This window comes from Ricinus communis, chromosome 7 (assembly GCF_019578655.1).
Source record: "Ricinus communis isolate WT05 ecotype wild-type chromosome 7, ASM1957865v1, whole genome shotgun sequence".
Taxonomy (NCBI): Eukaryota; Viridiplantae; Streptophyta; class Magnoliopsida; order Malpighiales; family Euphorbiaceae; genus Ricinus; species Ricinus communis.
Window position 1 is genome coordinate 2,432,315 of NC_063262.1, and position 24,627 is coordinate 2,456,941.

The following is a 24,627-nucleotide window of genomic DNA, read 5'->3' on the forward strand; positions in this document are numbered from 1 at the left end:
GCAGCAGCAGTAGCTATCCAGTTTCAACTTTCCAAGCACATAAGCCGCATACCTAGTAGCTTGTGTAGCCGACCCAAAATAAAGCCGACTGAAAATGTCGTGCTTAACAGAACACTGTAAAGCTGCACACTTCTCTTCTCTCTGCTCATATATCTCTCAGAACTCCCTTCAGTGTCCTTCAGATTCTCTCTCTCTCTCCATAAAAACCCCATCTTTGCCTTTGCCACAGCAATCAAACCATACCCATTTTCACATTCTTGAATCTTGTTTCTCTCCTTTGTCGAACTTACAATTCTTGTTAATTTCTTGAACATCCACGACCAAAAGGATCAGGAAAGCTTTCTTTTTTCTTTTCTTTTTCTTTTTTTCTTTCTTTCAATCTTTGTTAATTTTACCCCACCTCGGAATATATCACAAAATGCCATCAGATACTTGTTCTACTGAAACTAAAAGATTAACCAAACCCCACAACAACGTCCCTGGAGCTCCACCGCCAGAGCACGAACACCTCCCTTGTCCGCGTTGTGACTCTACCAATACCAAGTTCTGCTATTACAATAACTATAACTTCTCTCAGCCACGTCATTTTTGCAAGTCTTGCCGCCGTTACTGGACCCATGGTGGCACTCTCCGTGACATCCCTATTGGCGGCGGCACCCGCAAGAATGCTAAACGGTCACGTACTTCTTCTGCTGTGGTTGGTCCTATCACATCCAACCCAGTTGATCATAATCTCCCATTATCCGCCACCCCTGTGCTGGTGCCTCTCATGGCTAACCAAGGGCAGTTTATTGACGGGAAGGGTAATGGGAATAACACTACTGCTAATTCTACCGTTTGTGGTAGTTTTACTTCTTTGTTGAATACTCAAGGTCCTGGCTTTTTGGCACTAGGAGGGTTTGGTCTTGGTCTTGGGACTGGTTTTGAAGATGTGGGTTTTGGTCTTGGAAGAGGGGTTTGGCCTTTTCCTGGAGTTGGAGATGGTGGTGCTAGTCTTGGTGGTGGTCATGGTGGTAGTGTTGGTGGTGGTGCTGTTACAGGAATGAGTAACACATGGCATTTTGAAGGTGGTGCTGAAAATGGATTTGTTGGTGCTGGTGATTGCTTTTCTTGGCCTGATCTAGCTATTTCAACTCCTGGAAATGGTCTTAAATGATATGTTAATGTTCTTTCTTTTAATAGTTAATTTCTTCTTATTCTCTTATGGGTTTTTTTCATCCTTTTTCTAGGGAAAGAAAACCCTTGGTTTGGGGGGTTTAGTTGATTACTACTTAATAGTTTTAAGTGTTGAGATGATATTTAGGTTTGAAATTAGAAAGAAAAATGTGACCTTTTTCTTTTCCTTTCTTCTTTTTTTTTTCTTCCCCCTCTTTTTGACTCTCTATGCCATGTGAAAGTGATTTTGTTAGCTTATGTACCTTCTTTTTGTGTAGTTGACATGGTACCATCTTTAGCTATACATACTCCTGATGATCATCAAAGCTCTTATTAGTAGATTGTGCAAACTAGCTAGAATCAGAAAATTATCTTTTAAATAGACTTTACATGAAGAAATAAATATGTTCACTAGTATTGGATCAACTAATTCTTCATCTTGATTGTCATGGTTAAGTTTCGTAGAAACCATATTTGATTATATGATGGTACATTTCTTGGACAAGTTGTGTACAAACAACTGCAGAACCATGAAGTGATGAAAACAGTTGATTCTGATACTGATCCTGATGGCAATTTGTCTGTAAGTTCAATTCTTAAGATTGAAAATGGTATAGATGGTTGATTTAATTCTTTATTGTAATTTAGTTTCACTATTTTACTCACAATTCAATTATATAGTTGCAATTAAGATTGTTCCTCAATCTCCTCATCAGCAATCAAAGACATTTTGCATATATATAAAAGAATACGCAACCTGTTGCAGACCTACAACGTTCTTAGCTGAACTGTAAACGTGGTTCACTTGCAGACAATTCAGCACCTATTGACACTCTTCTTTGTAGTGTGCGGTGTGTACCCTTCTTTTGCCTGTTCCGTTGACCGGAAAAAGTTAGACTATAACTGAAAACTACTTTTGAGCCAGTCGTAATATCTCCAGCATAAAAATTTGGCCATTAAATAGTTTGACTTGCCACTACAAAAGGAGCTCAGCTAATGTTCAGCAAACGACAGCCAATTTCAACGTCGCCGGCAGCTAAAAGATAGAAGTTTAAGACTGACATTGTTGTTTAAATGCAAGTTGTTAACAATGTTTGGCGAGGACAACCGTCTTGAAATGTTATGGAGACGATAAGTCGTTAGTTCATATTCCGATTCTGGCAGTTATTTGATAGAAACTCTTTAAACGACAACCGTGTGGGCTGTGTTTTTTTCCTTTTAATTCTTTTTAAGCAAATGGGATTGGGAAAGGATGACTGATGTCTTTGTTAAATGTCTTCATAATTCTCGTGATGTTCTTGGTTTGATACCAGTCTTTGCCTTCAGAATAAGTTGGCATTTGCACGAGAAGTAGAAACTTGCAATGACTTGATTCTTGTGGTTTTATTAAATTCAACTTTTTCCGACAAGATCAATCTATCCACTAATTTCAAATCACTACTGAAACGTTTTTAAGGAAAATTCAGTCTATAACAATAAAACTAATTTTATAATAATATTTGTTGTTATTTATTACGTTTTAAATTTATATTAGTTAATTTATTTATTATTATTTATTTCTTATGATTAAAAACTAACTAATGAATGTAGATTTTAATAAATGACATGTCATTATTAGGGATGACTATCGAACCGGTATTTTTAGATACTGACGATCGAATTATAATAGAATGGATACAGATAATTATAAGTAGATTTTGGATAAGTAAATAATAAGAAAAATTAAAATTATATGATTTAGATTTTATATTTTTTTATTTTTATTAATATTTTTTAAAATTTAATTATTATAAAAGAATACTCGTTTAATTATCTGTATATTTATATAAATGGATATAATGGGTAGAATATCCACTATCCATTTAAAAATTTTATAAATTTATTTAATAACTATATATGTTATACGGTTTTTACCGAGTTCGGATAGTATGCGATTGTTTTCATTCGATTTTGAAGGAGTTCGGATAATAAAGTTAATTTAATAAGTGATTTTAGGACGGGTTTAGATTCGTCCTTAAATAGGTGAGTACCCTACCCATTGCTATATTACTCATTTTCGGATGTATTTTCCTTTTGTATTATTCTATGAAAGGCAAGCATATCAATTAGCATACAAAGCTTATATGCATGATATAGCTGTTTGGCTTTGACAGATTACTTTCTGATGATAAAAAAATTAGTCTTTCTATGTAGAGTAGATTAGTATTTGTACATTTGCCAGAAATGTCATGAGATTTAAGGTAAAAAATCGCAGATCAAAGGCCAAAATGTGATATATGGAAAGGACAAAAATTTCTCTCCATGATCCCCAGAGAATACTGTTCATTCACAGCAAAACTTTTTACTTATAAAATCAGTCCATCGTTATTGTATATATCATTACTAATCTCCATTAAGAAGATAATCCAAGTTTCGAAATCTTTATCAAGATTCTCCATGGTTCATCCAATCATTTGCATTTTTTCAGCAGCTTTCTTGCTTAGCATTCAGTTCCATGACTTTGCTGGTATGGTATTCTTATTTTAACCTTTTTCCTTGACATGGAAATACTTATAAATCTACTGAGCCAATCCCAATTCGTAAGTTTTACCAAGTTTATGACTTTCATTTATTTGTGATCTATTGATGCATTATGCAGGAGCTCAAAATGTTGGTGTTAATTATGGCAGAGTTGCGGACAACCTTCCACTCCCACCTCAAGTAATAGAGCTATGCAAATCCAAGAACATTCAAAGGATTCGACTTTTCGACCCGAATCCTGACGCTTTAAAAGCTCTCCAAGATTCAGGAATAGAAGTGATACTTGGAGTTGTAAACAATGATCTTCCAACTTTAGCCAATGACCCTGCATTTGCCACAACTTGGGTTCAGATTAATGTTGTCCCTTTTGCAGCAACTGTACCCTTTCGATGCATAGCTGTAGGAAATGAGTTGATTTCTACTGATCTAGCACCCTCTATTCTCCCTGCAATGCAAGCCATTCAAAATGCATTAATTGCAGCAAACCTGAGAATTCCTGTGTCAACCACTGTATCCCAAAGTGTGCTTGGAACATCTTACCCTCCTTCCGCAGGAGCCTGGAGTCCTGATGCAGCTCCTATCATTGTACCTATAGTTCAATATCTACAAGCTAACAAGTATCCTTTATTATGCAATGTCTATCCTTATTTTGCTTATGCCAGTGACCCTGTACATATTAGGCTAGACTATGCCTTAATCAACACTACTGAAGTGGTCGTGACCGATGGAGCACTAGGATATACAAATTTGCTAGATGCACAAGTGGATGCTACATATGCAGCACTAGAAAAGGTTGGAGCTAATGACGTAGAAACTGTAGTAAGTGAAACAGGATGGCCTTCAGGAGGAGCAGAAACAATATCAACCATCATCAATGCCCAAACGTACAATAATAACTTGATTGCTCGTTTGAAGGCGAGTACTGGAACTCCAAAGAGGCCAGGAAAGGTGCTTGAAACTTATATATTTGCCATGTTCAATGAAGATCTCAAGGCTGCTGGGATTGAGCAGCATTTTGGACTGTTTAATCCAGACATGACAGAAGTCTACCCTATCAATTTTTAAGCCAGGAGTTACAATTCAACAAAGAAGCTGCCCAGTTAGCGAATTCATATAATGTAGTAAGCTAGATTCCTAGTTTCTAGATGATTAAGCTGTAGACATTTTCCCCAGTTTTTCTACACATCTAAATGGTCTTAAAATTTTATCCTTTTGCCATTTTCATTGAATTTCATATTAGTGCAAGAGGAAAAGACTGCTCTATGCAGATAGAATTTTTCTGTTATGCCAGGAATAAAACCAAAAAACCAGGTTATATTCATACGGTTCCTGGAACTAGGATTCAGAACTGTTTTTTCCTTTGGTTAATTTGATTCCGACCGAGGTTCCAATTTAAAAAATTCATAGTCTAAGAGTCTACTCGGTACTAATAACCTAAAATTCACTGACTAGAATTAATGAGATTAGTATTCTATAATTAATTTGTCACTTGAAATGAACTTTAATTAATTGAATATATTTGTTTCATGTCTCAGGCAAAATCCTTGTTACCACTTCTTTAACTTTCTAATTTACAAATTGAAATCTAATGAAGAACTTAAATTTATACAATCTAAAAGGAGTTCAATTAAATCATGTATATAACTTTCTCATTATAATTTCTCATTTTAAATATTATATTTCTTTCGGTTAAATCATGAATAGTATACATGCATATATATTTTTGTTATTGTTCAATTGGATTGGGCAATACCCATATTTTCTTTTCTATTGTTCAATTGCATTAGGCAAAATCTATAGTTTGGTACTTTAATTTTACCAGTTTGTTGCATTTAATCCCCATTCATCAGATTTCGTCTTAAGCGGTCCTTCTACCACCGCCCTCCAAACTTTTTTTTTTCTAAAGATTTCTTACTAATATTTTTTATATTTTAAATTTTAGCTTATAATTTTTTAAAATTTTTCAATTCGCCTTCAAAATGACTTTCTTTTATTAATATTATTCATATTTTATTTTAGATTCCATATATTTTTTAAAAAGATTTATAATATATCTCTCTAAAATTTTAATGTTTCGTCAATGAATACTTACGTATACTATTTCTTCAATGAATATACCTTATAGAAGTTGTTTCTTATATTACTATATTTAGCAAGATAGGAAATCATTATATTATACTATGGAATTTGTATCTTTGTCTTTCTTAATTTGAAAATTTTGATTATTTGTTTTCTTTTTCTTTTTTTAATATTTTTTTTCTACTCAAACTATAACATAATAAAATCAAATTTAAACAAGTAAATAATTAGGTTCAAAAGACTAAATAATTAAGATACTTAATAGAAAAATTAATTTAATCTATAACGATGTATCAAAAAATATAATATTTTATTACTCGACGATCCACATAGAAGAGAAAAACAATAGATTACTCATTTTTTGAAAAAAAATATATTTTAAACATTTAAATTTTAGTGATTGATTATAATTCAACTCAAATTATCAAATACAGCCTGACAAGAAGAGAAAAAAAAGGCTTTGCTAATGATCCTTTACCAATCATTGCACTCTCTATCTTTTAACAGTGGCAGTGGTGTTGCTGACTTTAGTGGTGCTGGTGCCTTTGCTCTTCCATGGTCAGATTCTTGAAGTATAACAAAAGTTTCTTTTTCTTGTATTTAAGATTTCTTCAGATTATAGAAATCTTAACCTCAATTTCACGGTGGCTTCTTTATTTTTCTTAAAAAAAAACTTGAATTGAATAGAGACATTAAAAAAGTAAATTTGAGATCAATTTGATGTTGGATTCAAGGTTTCTTTATTTTTTTTTTATTACTTTTGAACCTTAAAGCTTAAAATGAGGTGAAGAAAAGAGGAGTTACATCCCTTTATCCAATTATGAGTCTGATTTGATAAATCATCTTGCTTTTTTAAATTTAGAATTAAACAAAAAAAAAGTAGCTAACATTATGAGAACATATAAATCCATATTTTTTTAAGAGAATATAAAATTTGATCCTAACTTTATCCCTTAATAAATATATATAGATTTAATCTAAAGCGTGTCAAAAATACTTACGGATTGTAAAACACTTATTTAAGAGTTTTAACGCAGCTATATACTTAAAATTTGAACTCATCATCTTAGTTAAGCTAGAAATTACCATTTATTGGGTATTCTAACTTTATCCTTTGATACAAAGAGTTATGTGATTTTTTTTTTATGACACTTTAATACTTTAAGAGTTAAACCGTTAATAATTTATATCTAAATTCACCGAGTTAATTCAATAGTTACGACTTATTCATTATGTGTCAATTGTTTGTAATTCGATTGCTATTTCTATCCTTAATAATTATGCTATAGAATTCTTAACCAATCAACTCTTTCTCTGTATAACATTATTTTCTTTAATGAAATCTGATGGCTACATAGTCTCATGTTCCAGGGTGGATATAGTGTTTGAGACCCATACTTTCCCCTCAATTTGTAAGTAAAAAATACATGGACTGATCAGCAAAATGGACTAATAAAATCAACTAAAACTGCAAATGAATTTTCCAAGTTCCGTCAACAGCAAATAAAGAATATTATTATCGCTGCCCTTCTGAAAAAATTTCCCAAGAAAAGGCGGTTTCTTGTTTGTTTTGTTTTTCTATATTTCCCTCTCTAGGGTTTTACTTGGGGCTTTTTCAAAAATTTCCAAAACCCTAAAACCAAAATCCAAATGCAGAATCAAAACAATCAAGAACAACAATAATAATAACAATAGTAAAAAAAGATTTTTGAATAAAAAATATCACACAAATGTCGTTTTCTCTATTCTCAACTCCACAACCTCAATCTCAATCACCATTTCAATCTCAGTTTCAACAAAGCAGCCCACTTTTCCCTCAGCAACAGCAGCAACAGCAACAATTCCCGCAATTTCAGCAACAGCAGCAACCACAACTGCAACAGCAGCAGCAGCAACAACAACAACAACAGCAACAACAGTTGTATCTTTTTACTAATGATAAAGCTCCTGCCAGTTACAGTACCAAATGGGCTGATCTCCACCCTGATTCCCAGAAGTTTCTGCTCCAGATCGAGTAATGTTTCCTTTTTTTTTTTTTCTTTTGAAAAAGATTGGATCTTTTTGCATTTTGTTTTCTGGGTTTTTATTTGCCTCAGTTCTTTTGTTAGCACAAGTATAATAAAATTATTAAAATTGCAATGTTGCTTTCTTGGACTTATCAGAATCCAAGAAGTAGAACTTTTCTTTTCTTTTTTTGGTAGAAAATAATGAATTTGAGACTTTGGTTTAATTTCTTATATAAAGACTAGTAAAGGAGTTTTGGTTTTATTGACTTAATAAAAGTTTACAGATATATACGGAGTGTTTGACGTATTTGATTTTACATTACCCTGATTTTTCAGGAGCTGGTTTTATTTACTTGGTTGGTTTGTTCATGTGGATTTTTAATTTTCATGTGGCAGAAGTTTTGATTTGAGTTGGAAATTAGCTACTTTTGCTAATCATTTTGATGCTTATGTTTGGTTACAACATTGCTGTTTCTTTAAGATGCTCTAGTGATTTTGGTGTGTAGGGAGCGGATATTGGAGTACAGGGATGAGAGCCAGAGGCTAGATCAGTGTAGTCGCCTTTATGATTCTGCATTTTCCTATGAGGGTTTTGAGCTTGATGCTGGACATATTATTCAGGTCAGTACTCCTTTCTATTATCATTCATGTTATTATGCTTGAATTTGGTTTATTCTTCTTCTTTCTTTTTTCTTTTTTATGTTTTTTGTCTAGTTGTTTATGCTTGTAAAAACCTGGCTCATATTACTTTATGACCCCAAATTTAAATTAAACTGCATGCAGGATGGAGTTATAGTTATAGTTGGTTAGGAAGAAGCAATCAAGAAGTTCTAGGTTCATTTATTATATGTCTATGCTCAAAACATTTGTTAAACTTTTAGAGTTCATACAGATATTGGATGTGAAATTGAACTTGATTTCTTTTTTTCTCTTCCAAGGAATCTGTAATAATAACAGTTGCGTGCAGGAAAATTTAGTTCACAATAAAAGTATAGGTTATGAGGCAAACACCAACTTGAAATCAAAAGATATGCCTTGGATTTTTCAGTCCCAGCAAAGTCCATTCATAAGTCTTAATTTTTGGGAAGAAAAACAGAAGAAAACTGGTTTAGGACCAAGCCAATTTCTCTTAGCTGATTATAGTTGGTCCTTTGGTTATTTTATTTGCATGATAATTTTTTTAACCGTTATCTCAGGAGCTTGGGGGAATCAGTACTTCTATGGAGAGACAAAAAACTCTACTACAGGAGCTTATGGTCAATGTTAAAGATATGTTACGGAACACGGAGATGGCTATCCGTTCTTTCATGATGCTACGCCCTAGGTTCTTTCGTCCCAATGCAGGAGGTGCTTCAAATGCTGCTGCACCATCTCAGCCATCTGGAGCAGCAGCTGCAGCAGGTTCTACTGGTCAAACAGCGTCCGCCTCTATTTTGCCAGTCTTTGATTTCTACAGTGGGCTCCCTAAGAAACCATCACCATTTTTGCAGCAAACAGTTGCTAGATTTGAGAAATATTTGGGTGAATGCCGCCAGTGGATTGAAGAGTTAGAGCAATTGCTCCTCTTAGATTCTGACCGGAACTCTTCCCACCCTGGTACCTCATTATTGCAGTCTCTTCCAAAAGTCATGGAAAATTTGCACGACTTCTTTGTTCATGTCACTTCTAAGGTAAAGGAAGATGAGGATTCCCTTTAAACTTGTTTTATCTTACAGCCAGTTGCATTTTCCTGCAAATCTATTCTTTTGTAGGTTGTGCTCGCCAAATGTACATCTGGTCTGAGGATTTCTTAATTTTCAATAATTTTATCACCTCTGTAAACGGATTCTTTTATAACGAATCACCAGAGATGGATGTTTATTGAACCTCTAGAAATCCGATTCTTTTCTTACTCCTACCACTTTCGCAGTCTAAAGCTTCTCCACAGTTCTGAAATACTCCTTTCAAGTCAAAGACCAAAAATATAATACACTTAGATATTAATTTATTAATACAGTCAAAGAATATCACACCACATCGAATATCTTATGCATCTTGCTGCTTTATATGATTATTAGAGGTATTTACATTTAGTCAAGACTCAAAGTCTAGATTTTGTTTGAACTCAAAGGAAAAATTTTAGTTGAAGATTTGTGCTTTGGGTTATGAATTTTGTAATGATTTCATTAGTTTGTTTCCCTAGGTGGAGAGCATTCATCAGTACATTGAATCTATGAGAACTGCCTATCTGGCTGACCAGCGCCGTCGAGGGGAGTTGAACGATCCATTCCTTGAGGCTGATAGGCGGGAAACAGCAAAGCAAGAAGCTGCTGCTAAGCGGGTACATCCAACTTTGCATTTGCCTCCAAATTCACAGCCTTCAACACAGGTTGCTGGGTTGTTTGCGAGCTCAGCAACTCCTGGAGCATCAGTTGCCCCACAGACATCTGCAGCAACAGCATCCGCATCTTCTGGAAGTGGGTTCTCTCTTTTCAGTACACCTTCTACTGCAGCATCTTCTTCTTTGCCGTCATCATCTTTATTTGCAACACCAACAGCCTCTGCAAATGTATCCTCTTTGTTTGGATCATCTGGTGCTTCCCCACAGCCTTCACTTTTTGGTTCATCATCAGCATCATTACTTGGTCCAACTTCAACTCCCTCCTTGTTTAGCGGTGTTGCTACACCTTTTGCTTCTAGCACACCTCCTGGAGGTTCACTATTTTCAACACCATTTGCATCAGGTACCTTCTATCTCGTGCATGTCTTCTGCTTCTTCTTCTTCTTCTTTTCTCTGCAGTACAGATTTTACATAATGATTGCATATCTTCCTTTCAGGTCATTCGATTTTGTGCCACTTTACTTGTAATATTTAGTTATAGCGTGAAGAACTTTCTTGTATTAGTGATGTAATTTCTTGTTGAATGTTCGTTGATTTGCTTAGTTTAAGATGGGCATTTGGACTTGTGTCTGTTGACCTATCAATGACTTGGCCCTGCTACTCTGGGAGTTTGTCCCTCTGGGAGATATATGCAATATTGTATGGTTCCTAAATATGTGAATGTAGATCCTTTTTGATACACTCTGTATTGACTTCTTGACTGTGAAAATATATTCCAAATACTATCAAGAGTAGATAATCTGATAGATAAATTGTATTTAAGTAGCAGCTGTCTTCCAGTCCAGATGATCAGTTTGTACACAGGAGCCCTTGCTACTATTGCAAACTCTTCTAACTTTTCTGTGCTAGTCTGAATAAACTTCTCTATTCTTTTCCTAGGTGCTGCAGCAACATCAGGATCTAGCTTTGGGACAACATCTGTGAGTAACTCTTTATTACAACATACTGATTTTACCTTCTCTGCTAAAATTTTATTTCTTGGACAAATAATGTTAGCCTTTTACCTTCCACTAAAAGTTAGAATAGTCAAATACATGTGATTCAGAGTAACTGAACTCCCATGTTTCATTTAATGTAGGTCATGATTTGTTCAACTGTGTAAATGATTTTTCTTTCCCCATGTTCTATACAGAAACCAAGACCAAAATCTCGTACAGCTCGAAGGTAGTCACAATGGCTTCAGGTGATTAAATATTAAAGGGAACTTCTTATCTCTGCCCAAATGATCGCTTCTACTGGGATCCTTAAATTTCATTGCCAACATGAATTTCTTGCTCCCAAAATGCCTTCATATCCGCTACTTTCAGTCTCAGTACATTTGTTGGGTTAAGAAAATCAGATTCACTTTTCATATGCTGCTGCAACACAGCCTTCCAAATCTGCTTTTCTTCCTTAGGGCTGTAAATGCCTCGTGAGGATGCTCCCAAGATCCATGATCCTGTAAACATTGTATGATAAATTTTATTAGAGGGTGTTTTGAGATATAGATTAGAGTCTGATAAGAAGCAAAACTTCTCCGGTTGTTGCTTGCATATTGTACCAATGAACTAAAGAGTCTAGTCTATATACTTGTAGCACTCAGCAGAAACATTTTACATTGGATAGATCACCTGTGACTTGCACTTATTTACATTTTTTTTAATCTTATTTTTCAAAGGGAAGTCTATTTCGAAGGGAATAATTGTGTTGGTTTCGGTAGTTATCCAAGTGGGCATTGCGATAAGAATATGAATCTGGTATACTGGATAAGGATTAGTTGCAATTTGTGATGGTTCTGTGGTTGCGTTCTGGTTTCTTTATAGACAAGTTTAACTAATGATAATCCCTGCATTTCAGCAATTAAGATTTATTTTATATGAGCTGCCAAAAATTAACAGATAGGCTATTTAGTCATGTAATTCGCTAACAGAACTTCATATACGACATAGCTCATACTCCTGAACAGAGGAAGGGCTAAAGATATTTTTTCTCTACTTCAAGCTTATAAAAAGTTTAATCAGGGCAGAGAAGAATGTGGGAACTATTCTCTGAAATTGAACTTGCAGGCTGTGCAGATTAAGAGGAAGAAAAAAGAACTGAAGACAAATCCATCATTGCAATTTTCTCTAAGAAGACTAATCTTTCTGATTCTGTATAACCTGGCAATAAGTTTAGATTATAAATGAAAATTATGGATTTAATAACATTGCCAATTTATGGATAAAACTAATCAATGCAATTTTCAAATTCTCTTCTATGGACGTACAGTTGCCAAACATGATTTTAATATCCCTTCCAGCCAGCACTATGAATTCCAAGCTAATACAACCTAGTTTTCAACACCTTGGTTAAGGAATTGGCTATAAGATAAATTTCAGACTCAAGTTAACTGTATGGTTAATTCAGCTGCATGTATACCGTTGGCAGGGCATGATTTCAGTTTGAAACTTACAGCTCTGAATTCCATCCTGAGTTTGAGAATTGAGAATCTCCAATCAACAGTATTCCAAGCTTCTTTTTAGTCAAATGGCTGCGGCATCCTATGTAGATTATATCCTTGCATCAAATTCATATTCATCTGTAACTGATCTGATCATGTTCCTTTGTAGTCTACGCACTTCAGCTTGTGCCTCATCAATCACTGGGTTTGATTGGTCGTCAGAAGAGAACACATGAATATCATTCTTGGCCTCTATCCAGCTTACGCCCGGGTCTTTTTCCAACATCAAACCTCTTATCTTTTTCCTCAATTCTGCAACACCATCCCATCTCCCTGTAACAGCATAAAGATTTGAAAGCAAAATATAAGTTGCACTATCTTCTGGATCTAATCTTAACACTTGTTTTGCTGCGCGAGCTCCTACTGTTAAATTCCTTCTATTCACACAAGAGCTCAGCAAAGTTCTCCATAGTTTCAAATGCTCTTCACTACAGGTTGATTCAGTAATAAGCTCTTCTGCCTCATCCAGTAATCCTGCTCGACTTAATAAACTTACCATGCAACTATAGTGCTTAGGACCAGGCGTAATGCCATTCTTCTTCATATAATCCCACAAGAATTTTCCCTTCTCAACCAAGCCACTATGGTTGCAGGCAGATAGTAGGGACAGAAATGTCACTTGATCTGGTGTTAGACCACATTCTAAAACCTCAGCAAAGAGCATTACTGCTTCCTCTGCCATTCCATGATGACTATATCCACCGATCATTGAATTCCAGCATTTCAGATCAGGGTTACAAACTTGGGAAAAAATCAACTGTGCCGCTTGAAGGTTACCATTTTTAGCATACATATCTACAAGACTTCCACAAACAGATATTTCAGCTTCACATCCTGTTTTAACAGCCTGAGTATGAAGCATTTGTCCTTGCTTTAAAATTGCAAGGTCAGCACAGACACTCAGAGCTCCACTTAGAGCAAAACTGTCACTCTTATGGCCTTCCTGACGCATCTTGCAAAATAATTTTATTGCACTTTCTCCATCACCCAATCTACAGTGACCCATAATCATTTCAGTCCAAAGAACAACATCTTTCTCTTCCATCAAACTGAAAACCCCTCGAGCGGCTTCAACGTCACTGTTTCTAAAATACATCGACAACAGAGCATTTCCTATGAAGACACTCCACTGCAGCCCTGCTTTAATAACTTGGGCATGGAGAGGTTGCCCATAATCAGTTGCTCGAAATTCACCAGTTGCTGAAATAATGGCTGTAAAAGTATACTCATCTGGTTTACAAGTAGACATACCAAGCAACTTGACAAACAGACCCATAGCTTTCTCTCCCTCTTCATTTTTTGCAAACCAGGAAATCATTGAATTCCAAGAAATTAAACTCGGAATCTGAATTCTACTAAAGAGAGTTAAGGCTGTTCTTCTGTCACCACAGCTATAATACATGTCAAGCAAGGCGTTCTGCAAAGCCGAATCAGGTAGTATATTCGAAACAATAACTTGGGCATGAATTATTCGTCCCTGACTATAATATCCCAATTTGCTACAAGCATTCAATGCCATTGAACATGTGAACTGGGTAAAAATAGTACCAGACCTTACCATTTCTCCAAATAAACTAAGGCTTTCCTTAATCCTATCATTCTTCAAGTAGCCAGATATCATAGAATTCCAGAAAACATCATCCTTTTCCACTGCATATCCAAAAACCTTACACGCGGACTCCAAATCCCCACAATCTGAGTACATACCAAGCAACATTGTCTGAACACAAATATCATTCACATACCCAAACTGTAACACTTGACCATGAAGTGTAGATCCCAAAAACCAATCCTCTAGCAAACAACAAACTTGCAATAAACTCGTGAACGTTGCACCATTAGGACGCAACCTCTGAATTCCCATATCTGAAAATAACTTAAAACTCAAAGTCTCATAACTTGAATCTCTACAATACGCTGCAATAAGAGCATTGTAAGAAATAGCATTTTTTCGAGGCATTCTATCAAACAATTTCTGCGCGTCCGATCGCGAACCACAATGGGCATACATTGCAATGAGATTATTATTAAGGTAAGGAGATTGTGCATAGCTGGTAGAGGCTGTGGTGGCTAGGATCAGGGCGTGTAGTTGACGCGCCTTCTTAAGCGAGTTAATTGTGGTACACTTTTTTATTAGAGCTTCTAAGCAACAGATAGTACTCATTCAGAATTCACCCGCCGTTTTCCAAAAATACAAAACACGCACCGGTTTTATATGTTTTTCTCCTTACTTGAATGATCAAACGGCAGCGTTTCGAGCTCTTACACAATTAACAGAAAAAGGTTTTCGATCAGAAGCTGGGAATATGTCTAGGGAATGGAGGCTCTCGAATCTGTGCCATCTGGTGAACGATTCACTTCGTTTGCGTCCAGTTAAGTCTTTAAGAAAAAATTGATTGTTTTAGGGTTTCGTTTAATGTAATGACATCTATTGTAATTTTTGACAGGAACCAGATGTCATTTATTTAACCAAAGACAAGGAAGAGGATCTTCTAATTGTTCTCTCTCAGTTGTTTAGAGAAATTCAGACAATCAAACGTGAACTTGATTGTGATTCTGATGAAGTAATATTTCTTTTCTCCAAATTCTCTCTTTATCTGTTCAAATTCAATTTGAAATCGGAGTGAAGTTTTAATTATTGAGCAGGAAGATAAGAAATTATGGGGTGGATTAGAATTACATCATGAGGATCATAACTGTTTGATCAAAATCCTAGCTGACCTGGTAAGCTTATTTTTAAGTTTGTTATAATCAATAATATTATTGTTTAGTTAAAAATCCAATCTTTAAGTTGCTGGAAAAATGTGACTTTTATGTACTCCTTTTTTTCTTTTTGGCATACAGGTAACTCTTTTAACAGTCGAGAGTCAGTTTGTACCACATTTGGTGGGCAACATTCTTCTTGTTGTTTCTGAGTTTGTGGCTGCTTCTGTAAGTTAATATTTGCTTCTACCATGTCATGTTGCTTTCAGCATGAGTTGTCTGAGCTATAAATGTTTTTGGCAGGGAAGTGAATGGAATTCTTTTATTCATTCATTGTTTATTTGTTTGGAATTGGCAATTTCTAATGTGTTGTCACACACTTTGCCACCTTCAACAAATGGAGCTGGATATTCAAAATATGATTCATCTAGCTTTGTTGTCTTAAAATCTAGACTAGTAAATGCTAACTGGTCTGCAGCAGCTGCAATTATTCGAGTTTTACGCAACATATTAAAATATTTGAAGCAAGAGGCTGATGATGAACTTCGTGAGGCGTACTTTGGTTCTGTCCATTCTTTTCTTTCGAATGTGCCCTGTGATTTCATGGATGAGATTCAAGTTAGTCAGAGTAGTGAGACTAAGGAAAGTGATGCTCAGAATAATCACTTTATGGATGCTTTATTTTTGAAAAATGTTGGTGAACAGCAGAAGAAAATTGTGTTTCTAGGCAACTTTATTCAGCTTCTCTGTTCATTAGTTGAACAAAGCTGTGACGTGGAAGTTAAGGTTGGCTCCCAAGATCATCATCCTGTTCTTTGCTTAATCACCAGCTTTGTGCCTAAAGTTGTATCTTGTTGTCTTGGGGGGCAAGGGAATTGTGTGAGCGCATCTGTCTCTCAATACTTCAGACATAAATTGTTGGTGAGTATCTGACTCGGTTGTTTGATTCATGTATGCAGAAAATGGATAATATAGTCTATGGATAATATAGTCTTTGGATATTTTCTTAGGACAGCAAACTGATGTCATCATTATTCTATGAATCCATTAAAATTATGTTTACACCAACTAAAACTAAAACATGTTCTGCAGATGCTTATGCTGAGGCTTAGTTACCAAACTTGTCTTGATTACTTTACTCTCATTTCATGGTTGCAACTTCTTCATGATTACTTTGAAGTGCTTTTGTGGAAACCCATAATCAAACTTGAGTTTCCTCAAGATGAAAGCCTTGAAGACTCTCCCTTTTTATCAAGTCTTTCTGATGGAGACATACATGGCATCAACTCTCATCACTTGCAAAGGTGGGCTATTCTCCTTTTCCTGAGGTGTTGCTTTGGCCTGATCAGCTTGACAAGGGACAAGAGCAAGAAGTGTACATGTGGAACTCTCAACTGTTGCTCGGGTTACTCAATCTCAGACATGGACTGTTGTGGTAGAAAGAAAGGTTTCTTAGAGATTTACAAATGGCTTCAAGGGCATTTTCCAATTGATATGTCAGTGGGCCAAGAGATGTATTTCGAGAAGTGCATAGGCTTTACCTTTTCTTTCCTTCAACTATATATGCATGAGGTTTGTACTCAACCTTTTGGAAGACAAGTTAGGTCAACTCAACTAAACTAAAACCCTTAAACCTAATCTGGTCTGAATCAGCTATATGGATCATTTTCCTCAAACGACTCTGGTTTATGTACACCTATAGATTAGTTCTGTTAAATCCATTTTCATGACTGCATCTCAGGTCATCCTAATTCTACCCCTCTTTTTTTCCCCTCCAGCATATTCAACATGCTTGACCCTTTATACTAGTGCATCTGATGGTCTATGATGAAAACCCAAAGGTCTCAACCTCCTCTGAACTCATCTTAGATGCATGTCATTTTCACCTCTCTTAACACCAGCCATCTTAGTGTCCTCATGTTATCCTGCTAATTCTGTCGAAATAATTATTTCAAAAAATTCTAGTTTTTACGGTTGTATTCTTCTTGAAAACATTTTCAGCCAGTTGTGATTTACTTGCTTTAAATGCTATGAGACTGTAGTTCAGTATTATTCCATATAATATATAATTTTTTCTTGGACTTTCTATGCTCCATTACTTGTTTCTTTATTGGACCTTCTATGCTCCATTACTTGTTTCTTTATTGAACCTTCTATGCTCCATTACTTGTTTCTTTATTGTACAGGACGATGTCTTATTTAAGGTGCTTCTGCAACTGCTAAGCATAAACTCCTGTCTAGAGCAACTGTGAGAACCAAATATTCCAGTTGGCTTGTAGTACCTAAACTGAAATGTATTGGTCAGATGGCCTAAGCATAATTATATTATTGTGTTGTATGCAGGTTGAATAGGGTAAAGTGGACATCAGAAGATGTTAAAGAAGATATTCTTTTCCATATTTCACACATCTTTAATCCTGTATATCTGTTCCATCTGTTCCTCGCAGAGGCAAGTCTTTTACATTTTTAAGGTTTGATGCTTATAAAATACCAAACACTACCATACAGGCAACTTATTCCTGCCACAGAGAATAAGAAGAATAAAATAAAAGAACAATAAAAATTTCAGTTTAGTTTTTTACACTTAAGGATCAAATCTTTTTAATCAATATGAGATTCTTGTCTCCTGCAGTTGCATTATGATCACCAAGTGCTTCTTGATTACCTTATTTCTAAAGATATAGGAATCAGTTGCGCAGAATATCTTTTAAGGTAAGTCTTCCAGTTGATTTAGATTTTAAACTAAGCCTTCTTACCTTCTGATGGCAAATTCTTAGCCAAACTTGTTTCTAATATATTAGTTGGTTGTTACACATACTGATTAACCATGTGTCTGTCATGGATATTTGGTGCATCAAAGCAATTTTAGCATTATGACTCCTATGTGAGCTGACTTTCTTTTTCTCATAGTTCTTTTGTACAGGATTCTGACGCGCTTCTTATTCATTTTCTACTTTTTTTTTCGTAGGTGTTTGCGTACTGTGTGTAGTTCATGGCACTTATTTATGAAATTTTCTACGTATGAGAAAGTTATAAATCACTCTTTTTGCAAAAGAAGAAAAATCTTTCTAGAAGCTTCTAATCTTCAGGTGGAGACATCATCTGTGCCTATAAAATTCGCTCCTTCATCACTTGAAGAAAAAGGAAAGAAAAAATTTGAATATTGTCATAATGACTGTAAAACCAGAAGAAAGCTGTTCAAGAAAGCCAAAGATTGTTTGCTTTCTTTGAAAGATTCTGTAGAAAATCTTCAACGCAAGAATTTGTTTCCATATAATCCCGAAGTTCTCTTAAAACGGTGTGTTTCTCTAATTATCTTTTCTTTCCTAATTGAGATTGATTTCTTTGTGCTTCTACTAAAGAACTTATTGCTCCGTTACTGTTTACTAGCCTTAGCATAGTTCAGCAAGCAAGTATTCATATTTCTCCATTTATCTAGGAAAGGATTGTGGCACATGTATTATCTCAGTGCATAAGTCATGTCCTTGAAAGTGGATTCTCTTTGGGCACCATGGATATTCTATTGAATACCTTCTAGAACAGCATTCCCATTCCAATTTTGTTGAATGTCCCAAGGGGTACTGGCAAACTCATTGGAAACTATCATTTTAGTTTTAACTGTATGGACACCATAATAGAATTCTTGGTGCATTTAGAGTCTGAATACATCATGCCAATTGGCCCAAATTATATGGGCCTAAATTATCTCAATTCACTATTCAGTAATGCCAAAAGAAGTTGGATCCGACTTTCATTCATGTTATGTGATGTGATGATTTGAAGAATCTTAAGCAAGTTCAGTGCATTAGCTCCCTGTTGAGACATGGTCCTTTTACCATACTGCTCTAATTACTAAAGTTTATTTATTGATGGAATAACATCATATTAATTGTTTTCTTCTGGCAGTTTAAAAAAGTTTGAGGAGCTATGCCTTGATCAAGAGACTCATGGCTTTCTATGACTGGATCAATTATTTGGGAACTTCAAAAGAGTTGATATTTGCATCTTTTGCTTTGGGATTGAATAAGGAATTAGTATCCTATCACTCTGAATGTATTTGGAAACATTAATTACATATGGACTAATTGCACTTCTGGAATTGATTACTTGTAGATCTTTGTTAGAATAGCTGTCACACAGAATGCAGCACGCATCCTCGTGTAGATTGCATCCTCTTAATTCTAGAGCTATTCTACATTTTTTGGAAAATAATTGATTGGACAAATAGAAATATCTCTAATGGAGAGATCACAAATTTCCGTCGTACTATAGGTGGCAATTTGCTATTTGTCTGATCAAGATTAGTCTTATAAAGGTTCCACATGACTTTTGGAATTAACGATTGTAGGTCCAGTCCAAGCGCCTCTTCAATTAGGGTAATGTGACAGCGTTTGGACATTTATGGATAACTTTGTCTTAAACAAAAAGTATGTGCCCGAAACTCTTTGGGTTAAAATAGAGTTTTTCATTCCTAGTATAATAGTAGCCTCCATCAAACAAAAGGAAAAGCAACGGTGGAGTTAAAGGACATGGAAGAGAGACAGAGGCATTTTGTGTTGATCCATGGAGCCTGTCATGGAGCGTGGTGTTGGTACAAGGTAGCAACTTTGCTAAAATGTGCTGGCCATAAAGTTACAGCTTTGGAACTAGCTGCTTCTGGAGTACACCCCAAGCAGGTGAATGATCTGTATTCATTCTCGGACTATTATGAGCCTTTAATGGAATTTATGATGTCCCTGCCACCGGAGGAGAGGGTCATTCTAGTGGGCCACAGCTTGGGTGGGCTCAGCTTATCTGTTGCAATGGAAAGGTTTCCTGAAAAAGTTTCTGCTGGAGTATTTGCTACAGCTTTTATGCCAGGTCCTGAACTCAGTTACTTCACTTTAAAGGAAGAGGTATTATTTGCTGTCTCTCTCTCTCTCTCTCTCTTAAATTCAAGCACACATGCATAAACATGCACTCTTCACAATCTTGGTAATCTAGACGAAAAGGAGATGGATTTCTTCCTAACACAATCGTAATCTGTATGTTTATGTATATTTTCCATTCTTCTGTTGTCACATGACTTTTTATTCAATAATTTAGACTTCTTTAAGTATGCTGATAAAACCAATGAACAAGGAGGCGGCTGATTTAATTAATTGTTTGTGTCTTCTAAAGTAAGGCAAATGGGTTTATGCCTACATCTCTATTTAGCTCTTAGAATGCTCCTAGATTACTGGAGAACACTGTAAATCTCTTTCGTTTGAGAAGTATAATTCTCTAAATTGAAGTGTTACGCTTTGTACTAGTTTATTTCCTATTTAGCTATTTAGGTGATTTTTAGGATCTTTAAGTTTTCCTTAAATGTTTTTCTTGATATCTTGCTGGTTAATTTCCTACTTAGTTATTATATGTGATTCGTAAGATCATCCTTATTTAAGTTTCTTTAATTATTTGTCTTATGGCAAGTAGGGTTTAAAGAGTTAGAGGATAGCCTTCTCTTTTGTAACTATTTAAATGTTGCTTCCTTACGAAATAAAACAAGTAGAAATTTTCTTTAAGATTGTGAACTCTTAAAAATTTAGAGATCATAGAGCTCTCTCTAATAATCGTTCAAGTCTAATTCAACATAGGTCGAAAAGGTAGAAATTCAATGTGGTGAATCATAGACCTATAAGCTGATCCCAAAGGCCATAACATGAAGTGGATCATAATATGTTATGAGAAATTTTGTGAGGAAAATACTAATTATAAGAAGTGAGGAAGATAACTGATGATTTGTCAATTAGAAAGAAAGTTCACTAGATTGTATATCTTTTTTTCCTCTGAATTTATCGACATTGAATTGCAGTAGTAGCCAGTTGATGGCAGAAACCCAAGAAATAAGAAGAATACAAGAGCTAGCCATCACAATCGCCTGTTTTACTTTGTTTTTTATTTTGATGCTTACAAGGCGAAATTATTCACAAAAGAACAAACAGAAGTCGATGTTTAACACGTGTGGATACATGCACCTGCACTTGCTTTTCCTTTATGGACTTAAGCTTGCTATTCATTTCCCTTAATTTTCATATTATTTGGAATTAAGTGGTGATATCTACTTCTGAAACTTATAGTTTGATAGACAATTCAATTCCTACATGGACATGCAATATATGTTTGATAATGGACCAGACAACCCTCCAACCTCCGTGTTGTTTGGACCTAACGTCTTGGCAGACAAGTTGTATCAGCTCTCCCCAACTGAGGTAATAGCATCCTCCTACTTGCTATGATAATATGTTGAACTTTCCTCTGTACAATTGATTTATTCTTTCTTTTTCCCTCCAAACTATGCAGGATCTAACTCTGGCCACACTGTTGATAAGACATTTGCCTCTCTATGATACTGCAGCTGTACAAGATGCAATTACGGTCACCGAAGAGAAATACGGATCTGTTCCTCGAATTTATATTGTCTGTGACCAAGATTTGATAATCAAAGAGGATATGCAGAGGTGGATGGTCAAGAACAATCCAACTGACGAGGTAAAGATCATTGCTGGCTCTGATCACATGGCCATGTTTTCCAAGCCACAAGAGCTGTGCGCTTGCCTGGAGGAGATTGCCAAGAAATACTTATGAATCCGCACTTTCTTCGTTTGGTAACTTATTGGCCTGTTGATCTGAGAAAAAGACAAGGAAAATAAGAGAAGATGACATGGAAAATGATGTAATAAAATTATGAAACATTGTTTCGCAATATTCAACAATTTGCTTGCTTCAATTTCATACCCTAAATCTGAGTATGGTAGCGAAATTTAAAAAAATGCAGTATGCTGTCATTTTCTGATTGGGTTAACAGTTGTTGAAGAATTATTCAACCATTCATATATGGGAAAAGATTGTCTGAAGCACTAACTTCGCTGCAAGAGGGACCACATCTTTTGATGTATCTGCCCGAATTTTATCCTCCTTTTCAAGATTATTTGTATTATGAACCCTTAAAATATTTAAAAAAAAAAAAACTTTGTCAGAAAAACCTTTAACCAGCTTATCCATAAACAACCCCTTACAGTAAAAGAATATGTCCAATCTTCTTCTATTTCTCAGTATTCTCTTATTGCTACCACACAGGAGCAGTACGTTACTCTCGAAATTCCAACCTCCTTCATAGAACAGTGGAGAAAACAAGGCTACACACACCTCCATCTTGGAGCAGTTAGACTAGTCTTATCCTATCACGGAAGGATGGGTTTACCGGTCACCAGCCCGTATGTCGCTACTGGACACAAGATACTTCAAGTATGAGCATGCAGTGATCGGAACAATCGTCACAACACTCAACACAGGAAGTGTTGTCTTGACATTCTTCCCTAATTTCAATCTATCCCTCAGTGATCCTTATCTTCCCACTACACTAAAAGTTCAAGTCCAAATAACAGGAGCGAATCAAGTCGATAACGCTCTCTCTGCAACCCTACACCATCAGATAGTTTATAGACTACAGGATCATGCATTGAATCTACAGATCCCAGGCTTTCAAGCTTCCTCTGATGCGTTGTTCATTATGGCCGACTCTGGCCAGATCCCCACTATTGTCCAAGCTCCCAGGCAGCTGGAAAAGGAAGATCTTCAAAAGTTGATCCCGACTGAGTGGGTCACCAACTACGAAAAGCTTCAGGCATCTCAATCTAAGCTTGTTCAAGCTACAGATCCTCTCTTTATCAATCAAAGAGATGGAACTGTCAAAACGATCTTCACAAAGACTGGGGAATCTTCTTCAGCTCCATCCTTCTTTCAAGCATCCATGATACAACCGGTATCAAGGCAAAGGGAAAAGATTCCTATTCATTCATTCCAGTCCTCTGGAAACCGGATCTGTTGCCAGTCAAAGGACACTTGTCGGGATGTTGCCTGAGATGTGCCGCCAGTGCATTGTGATAATGACTTAGACTTTGCTGAACCTTGCTTTCGGCATCCAAAAAGGAATCCTCGAAACATGTCACCGGACACTCCATGTTCAGAAAGGAGATCAAAGCCGGATGACCGGGATCCAGATGGTTCCCAAAAGCAACAGACAAGTAAAACACCTCTCCCAATGTTTGATGAGGCCATCAAGTTCCTTGCAAAAGAAGGAAAAACAGTCATTGATATCTCTTACGATGAATTCAAGGTACTATTGGCTCAACTTAAGGTCGAATATGGAAAACCCCCTTCTGCAACCTGCAGAAAAGAGATCCAGAAAGATCTAAGAGTTTATAGGCTGGAAAACGAAACCTGCAAGAGCTTAGCTCCCACAGGGTTTGAAACCACGGTTTCGGTTACAACGCCACGAACTTCTAGATGTTCTTCATCTTTGTCTTCCATATCAGCGGTTCAACCAGCAATTCAAGAGTGCTACATGTTCCAGCCAGAGGATTTCCCTCCTTTAGGAAAAACGGAGAACAAGAGATCAGAAATTCTTCCTTCAAGGATTTCTCCCTCTGGATCTATAGAGCCCCTGACACCTCCAGAAGAGGTGCTAAACTGGCAAACCTCCAACTCGATAGTCCAGAATACTTATCTAAAAAAGATAGATGGGAAACTGGACCAAGCTTTACACCTGGCTCAAAAACTAGATCATAAGTTGGATACTTTCTCACAAGAAGTACTCCAGCTCCACTCATCGCTCACTGCAAAATATCAAGCTCTGGATAGAGAGCTTCGGATACCTCAGCCTATTACTCCTGCCTTCATACAAAAGGAAAAGGAGATCACACGGCTGAAGAAATAAATAGATCAAATTGAGCATGATCTTCGGAGAGACCAGTCTACTATAATTCCATCATTTACTTCAGCAGCCTCCACATCATCTGCTATTGCTCCTTCGTACTATTCTTCATTCCCTTTTCTTTTACAACCAGAACAACCACAAGAAACCCTTTATCAACCATTTGGCACTTTCTCTCATCTTTACCCAAAACACCCAAAAAATCTAGAAAAGAAAACCTCTCCTCCTCTAGCCTGTAAAGAAAAAATACCAGAGCAATCTCTCATCAGTCCGTATGATTCAGAATCCTCTTCGAATACTTCAGAGATGGCGGACATCACTGAGATTCTCATGAACACTTCTACTACTGATCCCAGTCCAGAAATAGTGGAACCTGAGGATGAGGATGCTCAGTCATTCTTTGCTCCCACTGGAGCTCCAAACCCAAGGTCAAAACCAGCTAGCACGGGACCTTGGTTCACTTTTGATGACCTTCCCCCATCGAAATGGAAGGACAAGCTTTCCGAATTCTTGGCATGGATTGATCTTCAGATGACCCTTGAAGGGGTCACACTCAAAAAGGTCCTTGCCG

General features: G+C 36.1%; 6 protein-coding genes across 8 annotated transcripts; 5 read left to right on the forward strand and 1 right to left on the reverse strand.

Moving 5' to 3' along the window:
• Window positions 1-1,481, forward strand: LOC8260554 (dof zinc finger protein DOF3.4). Its single transcript, XM_002522312.4, has one exon. It carries the CDS (start codon window positions 419-421, stop codon window positions 1,154-1,156), a length of 738 nt encoding a protein of 245 aa, XP_002522358.1. The 5' UTR covers window positions 1-418; the 3' UTR covers window positions 1,157-1,481.
• Window positions 1,482-3,546: 2,065 nt separating this feature from the next.
• LOC8260553 (putative glucan endo-1,3-beta-glucosidase GVI) lies at window positions 3,547-4,893 on the forward strand. Its single transcript, XM_025157942.2, has 2 exons — window positions 3,547-3,661; window positions 3,794-4,893. The coding sequence occupies exons 1-2, from the start codon at window positions 3,592-3,594 to the stop codon at window positions 4,738-4,740; spliced, it is 1,017 nt and encodes a 338-aa protein (XP_025013710.2). The 5' UTR covers window positions 3,547-3,591; the 3' UTR covers window positions 4,741-4,893.
• A 2,379-nt stretch (window positions 4,894-7,272) lies between these two features.
• Window positions 7,273-11,818, forward strand: LOC8260552 (nuclear pore complex protein NUP58). The gene is made up of 6 exons (XM_048377478.1): window positions 7,273-7,768; window positions 8,267-8,381; window positions 8,957-9,430; window positions 9,943-10,483; window positions 11,020-11,060; window positions 11,273-11,818. The coding sequence occupies exons 1-6, from the start codon at window positions 7,485-7,487 to the stop codon at window positions 11,306-11,308; spliced, it is 1,491 nt and encodes a 496-aa protein (XP_048233435.1). The 5' UTR covers window positions 7,273-7,484; the 3' UTR covers window positions 11,309-11,818.
• Window positions 11,819-12,325: 507 nt separating this feature from the next.
• On the reverse strand, window positions 12,326-14,783 carry LOC8260550 (pentatricopeptide repeat-containing protein At3g50420). The gene has a single exon (XM_025157936.2). The coding sequence runs from the start codon at window positions 14,781-14,783 to the stop codon at window positions 12,669-12,671; it is 2,115 nt and encodes a 704-aa protein (XP_025013704.1). The 3' UTR covers window positions 12,326-12,668.
• Window positions 14,784-14,828: 45 nt separating this feature from the next.
• Window positions 14,829-19,428, forward strand: LOC8267269. 3 transcript variants are annotated; one of them, XM_025157937.2, is made up of 11 exons: window positions 14,829-14,964; window positions 15,067-15,183; window positions 15,266-15,343; window positions 15,464-15,550; window positions 15,626-16,243; window positions 16,415-16,894; window positions 17,509-17,570; window positions 17,666-17,771; window positions 17,955-18,034; window positions 18,291-18,620; window positions 19,229-19,428. In XM_025157937.2, exons 1-11 carry the CDS (start codon window positions 14,926-14,928, stop codon window positions 19,281-19,283), a joined length of 2,052 nt encoding a protein of 683 aa, XP_025013705.1. In that variant the 5' UTR covers window positions 14,829-14,925; the 3' UTR covers window positions 19,284-19,428. The 3 variants fall into 3 exon arrangements, with proteins under 3 accessions (XP_025013705.1, XP_015576742.1, XP_015576743.1); XM_015721256.3 differs by having other exon boundaries at window positions 14,856-14,991; XM_015721257.3 differs by lacking the exon at window positions 16,415-16,894 and having other exon boundaries at window positions 14,856-14,991.
• Window positions 19,429-19,578: 150 nt separating this feature from the next.
• Window positions 19,579-22,084, forward strand: LOC8267268 (methyl jasmonate esterase 1). The gene is made up of 3 exons (XM_002522306.4): window positions 19,579-20,217; window positions 21,421-21,552; window positions 21,644-22,084. The coding sequence occupies exons 1-3, from the start codon at window positions 19,852-19,854 to the stop codon at window positions 21,926-21,928; spliced, it is 783 nt and encodes a 260-aa protein (XP_002522352.1). The 5' UTR covers window positions 19,579-19,851; the 3' UTR covers window positions 21,929-22,084.
• The last annotated feature ends 2,543 nt before the right edge of the window (window positions 22,085-24,627 follow it).

Excerpts from the sequence above, each read along its gene's own strand:
- LOC8260554 (XM_002522312.4), top strand. The coding sequence starts at position 419 with ATGCCATCAGATACTTGTTCTACTGAAACTAAAAGATTAACCAAACCC.
- LOC8260553 (XM_025157942.2), top strand. The coding sequence starts at position 3,592 with ATGGTTCATCCAATCATTTGCATTTTTTCAGCAGCTTTCTTGCTTAGC. Across the intron at positions 3,662-3,793 it reads TCAGTTCCATGACTTTGCTG|GAGCTCAAAATGTTGGTGTT; the intron begins GTATGGTATTCT and ends TGCATTATGCAG.
- LOC8260552 (XM_048377478.1), top strand. The coding sequence starts at position 7,485 with ATGTCGTTTTCTCTATTCTCAACTCCACAACCTCAATCTCAATCACCA. Across the intron at positions 8,382-8,956 it reads ATGCTGGACATATTATTCAG|GAGCTTGGGGGAATCAGTAC; the intron begins GTCAGTACTCCT and ends CCGTTATCTCAG. Across the intron at positions 11,061-11,272 it reads CTAGCTTTGGGACAACATCT|AAACCAAGACCAAAATCTCG; the intron begins GTGAGTAACTCT and ends TGTTCTATACAG.
- LOC8260550 (XM_025157936.2), bottom strand. The coding sequence starts at position 14,783 with ATGAGTACTATCTGTTGCTTAGAAGCTCTAATAAAAAAGTGTACCACA.
- LOC8267269 (XM_015721256.3), top strand. The coding sequence starts at position 14,926 with ATGTCTAGGGAATGGAGGCTCTCGAATCTGTGCCATCTGGTGAACGAT. Across the intron at positions 17,571-17,665 it reads AACTCCTGTCTAGAGCAACT|GTTGAATAGGGTAAAGTGGA; the intron begins GTGAGAACCAAA and ends TGTTGTATGCAG. Across the intron at positions 18,621-19,228 it reads CCCGAAGTTCTCTTAAAACG|TTTAAAAAAGTTTGAGGAGC; the intron begins GTGTGTTTCTCT and ends TTCTTCTGGCAG.
- LOC8267268 (XM_002522306.4), top strand. The coding sequence starts at position 19,852 with ATGGAAGAGAGACAGAGGCATTTTGTGTTGATCCATGGAGCCTGTCAT. Across the intron at positions 20,218-21,420 it reads ACTTCACTTTAAAGGAAGAG|TTTGATAGACAATTCAATTC; the intron begins GTATTATTTGCT and ends TGAAACTTATAG. Across the intron at positions 21,553-21,643 it reads ATCAGCTCTCCCCAACTGAG|GATCTAACTCTGGCCACACT; the intron begins GTAATAGCATCC and ends CAAACTATGCAG.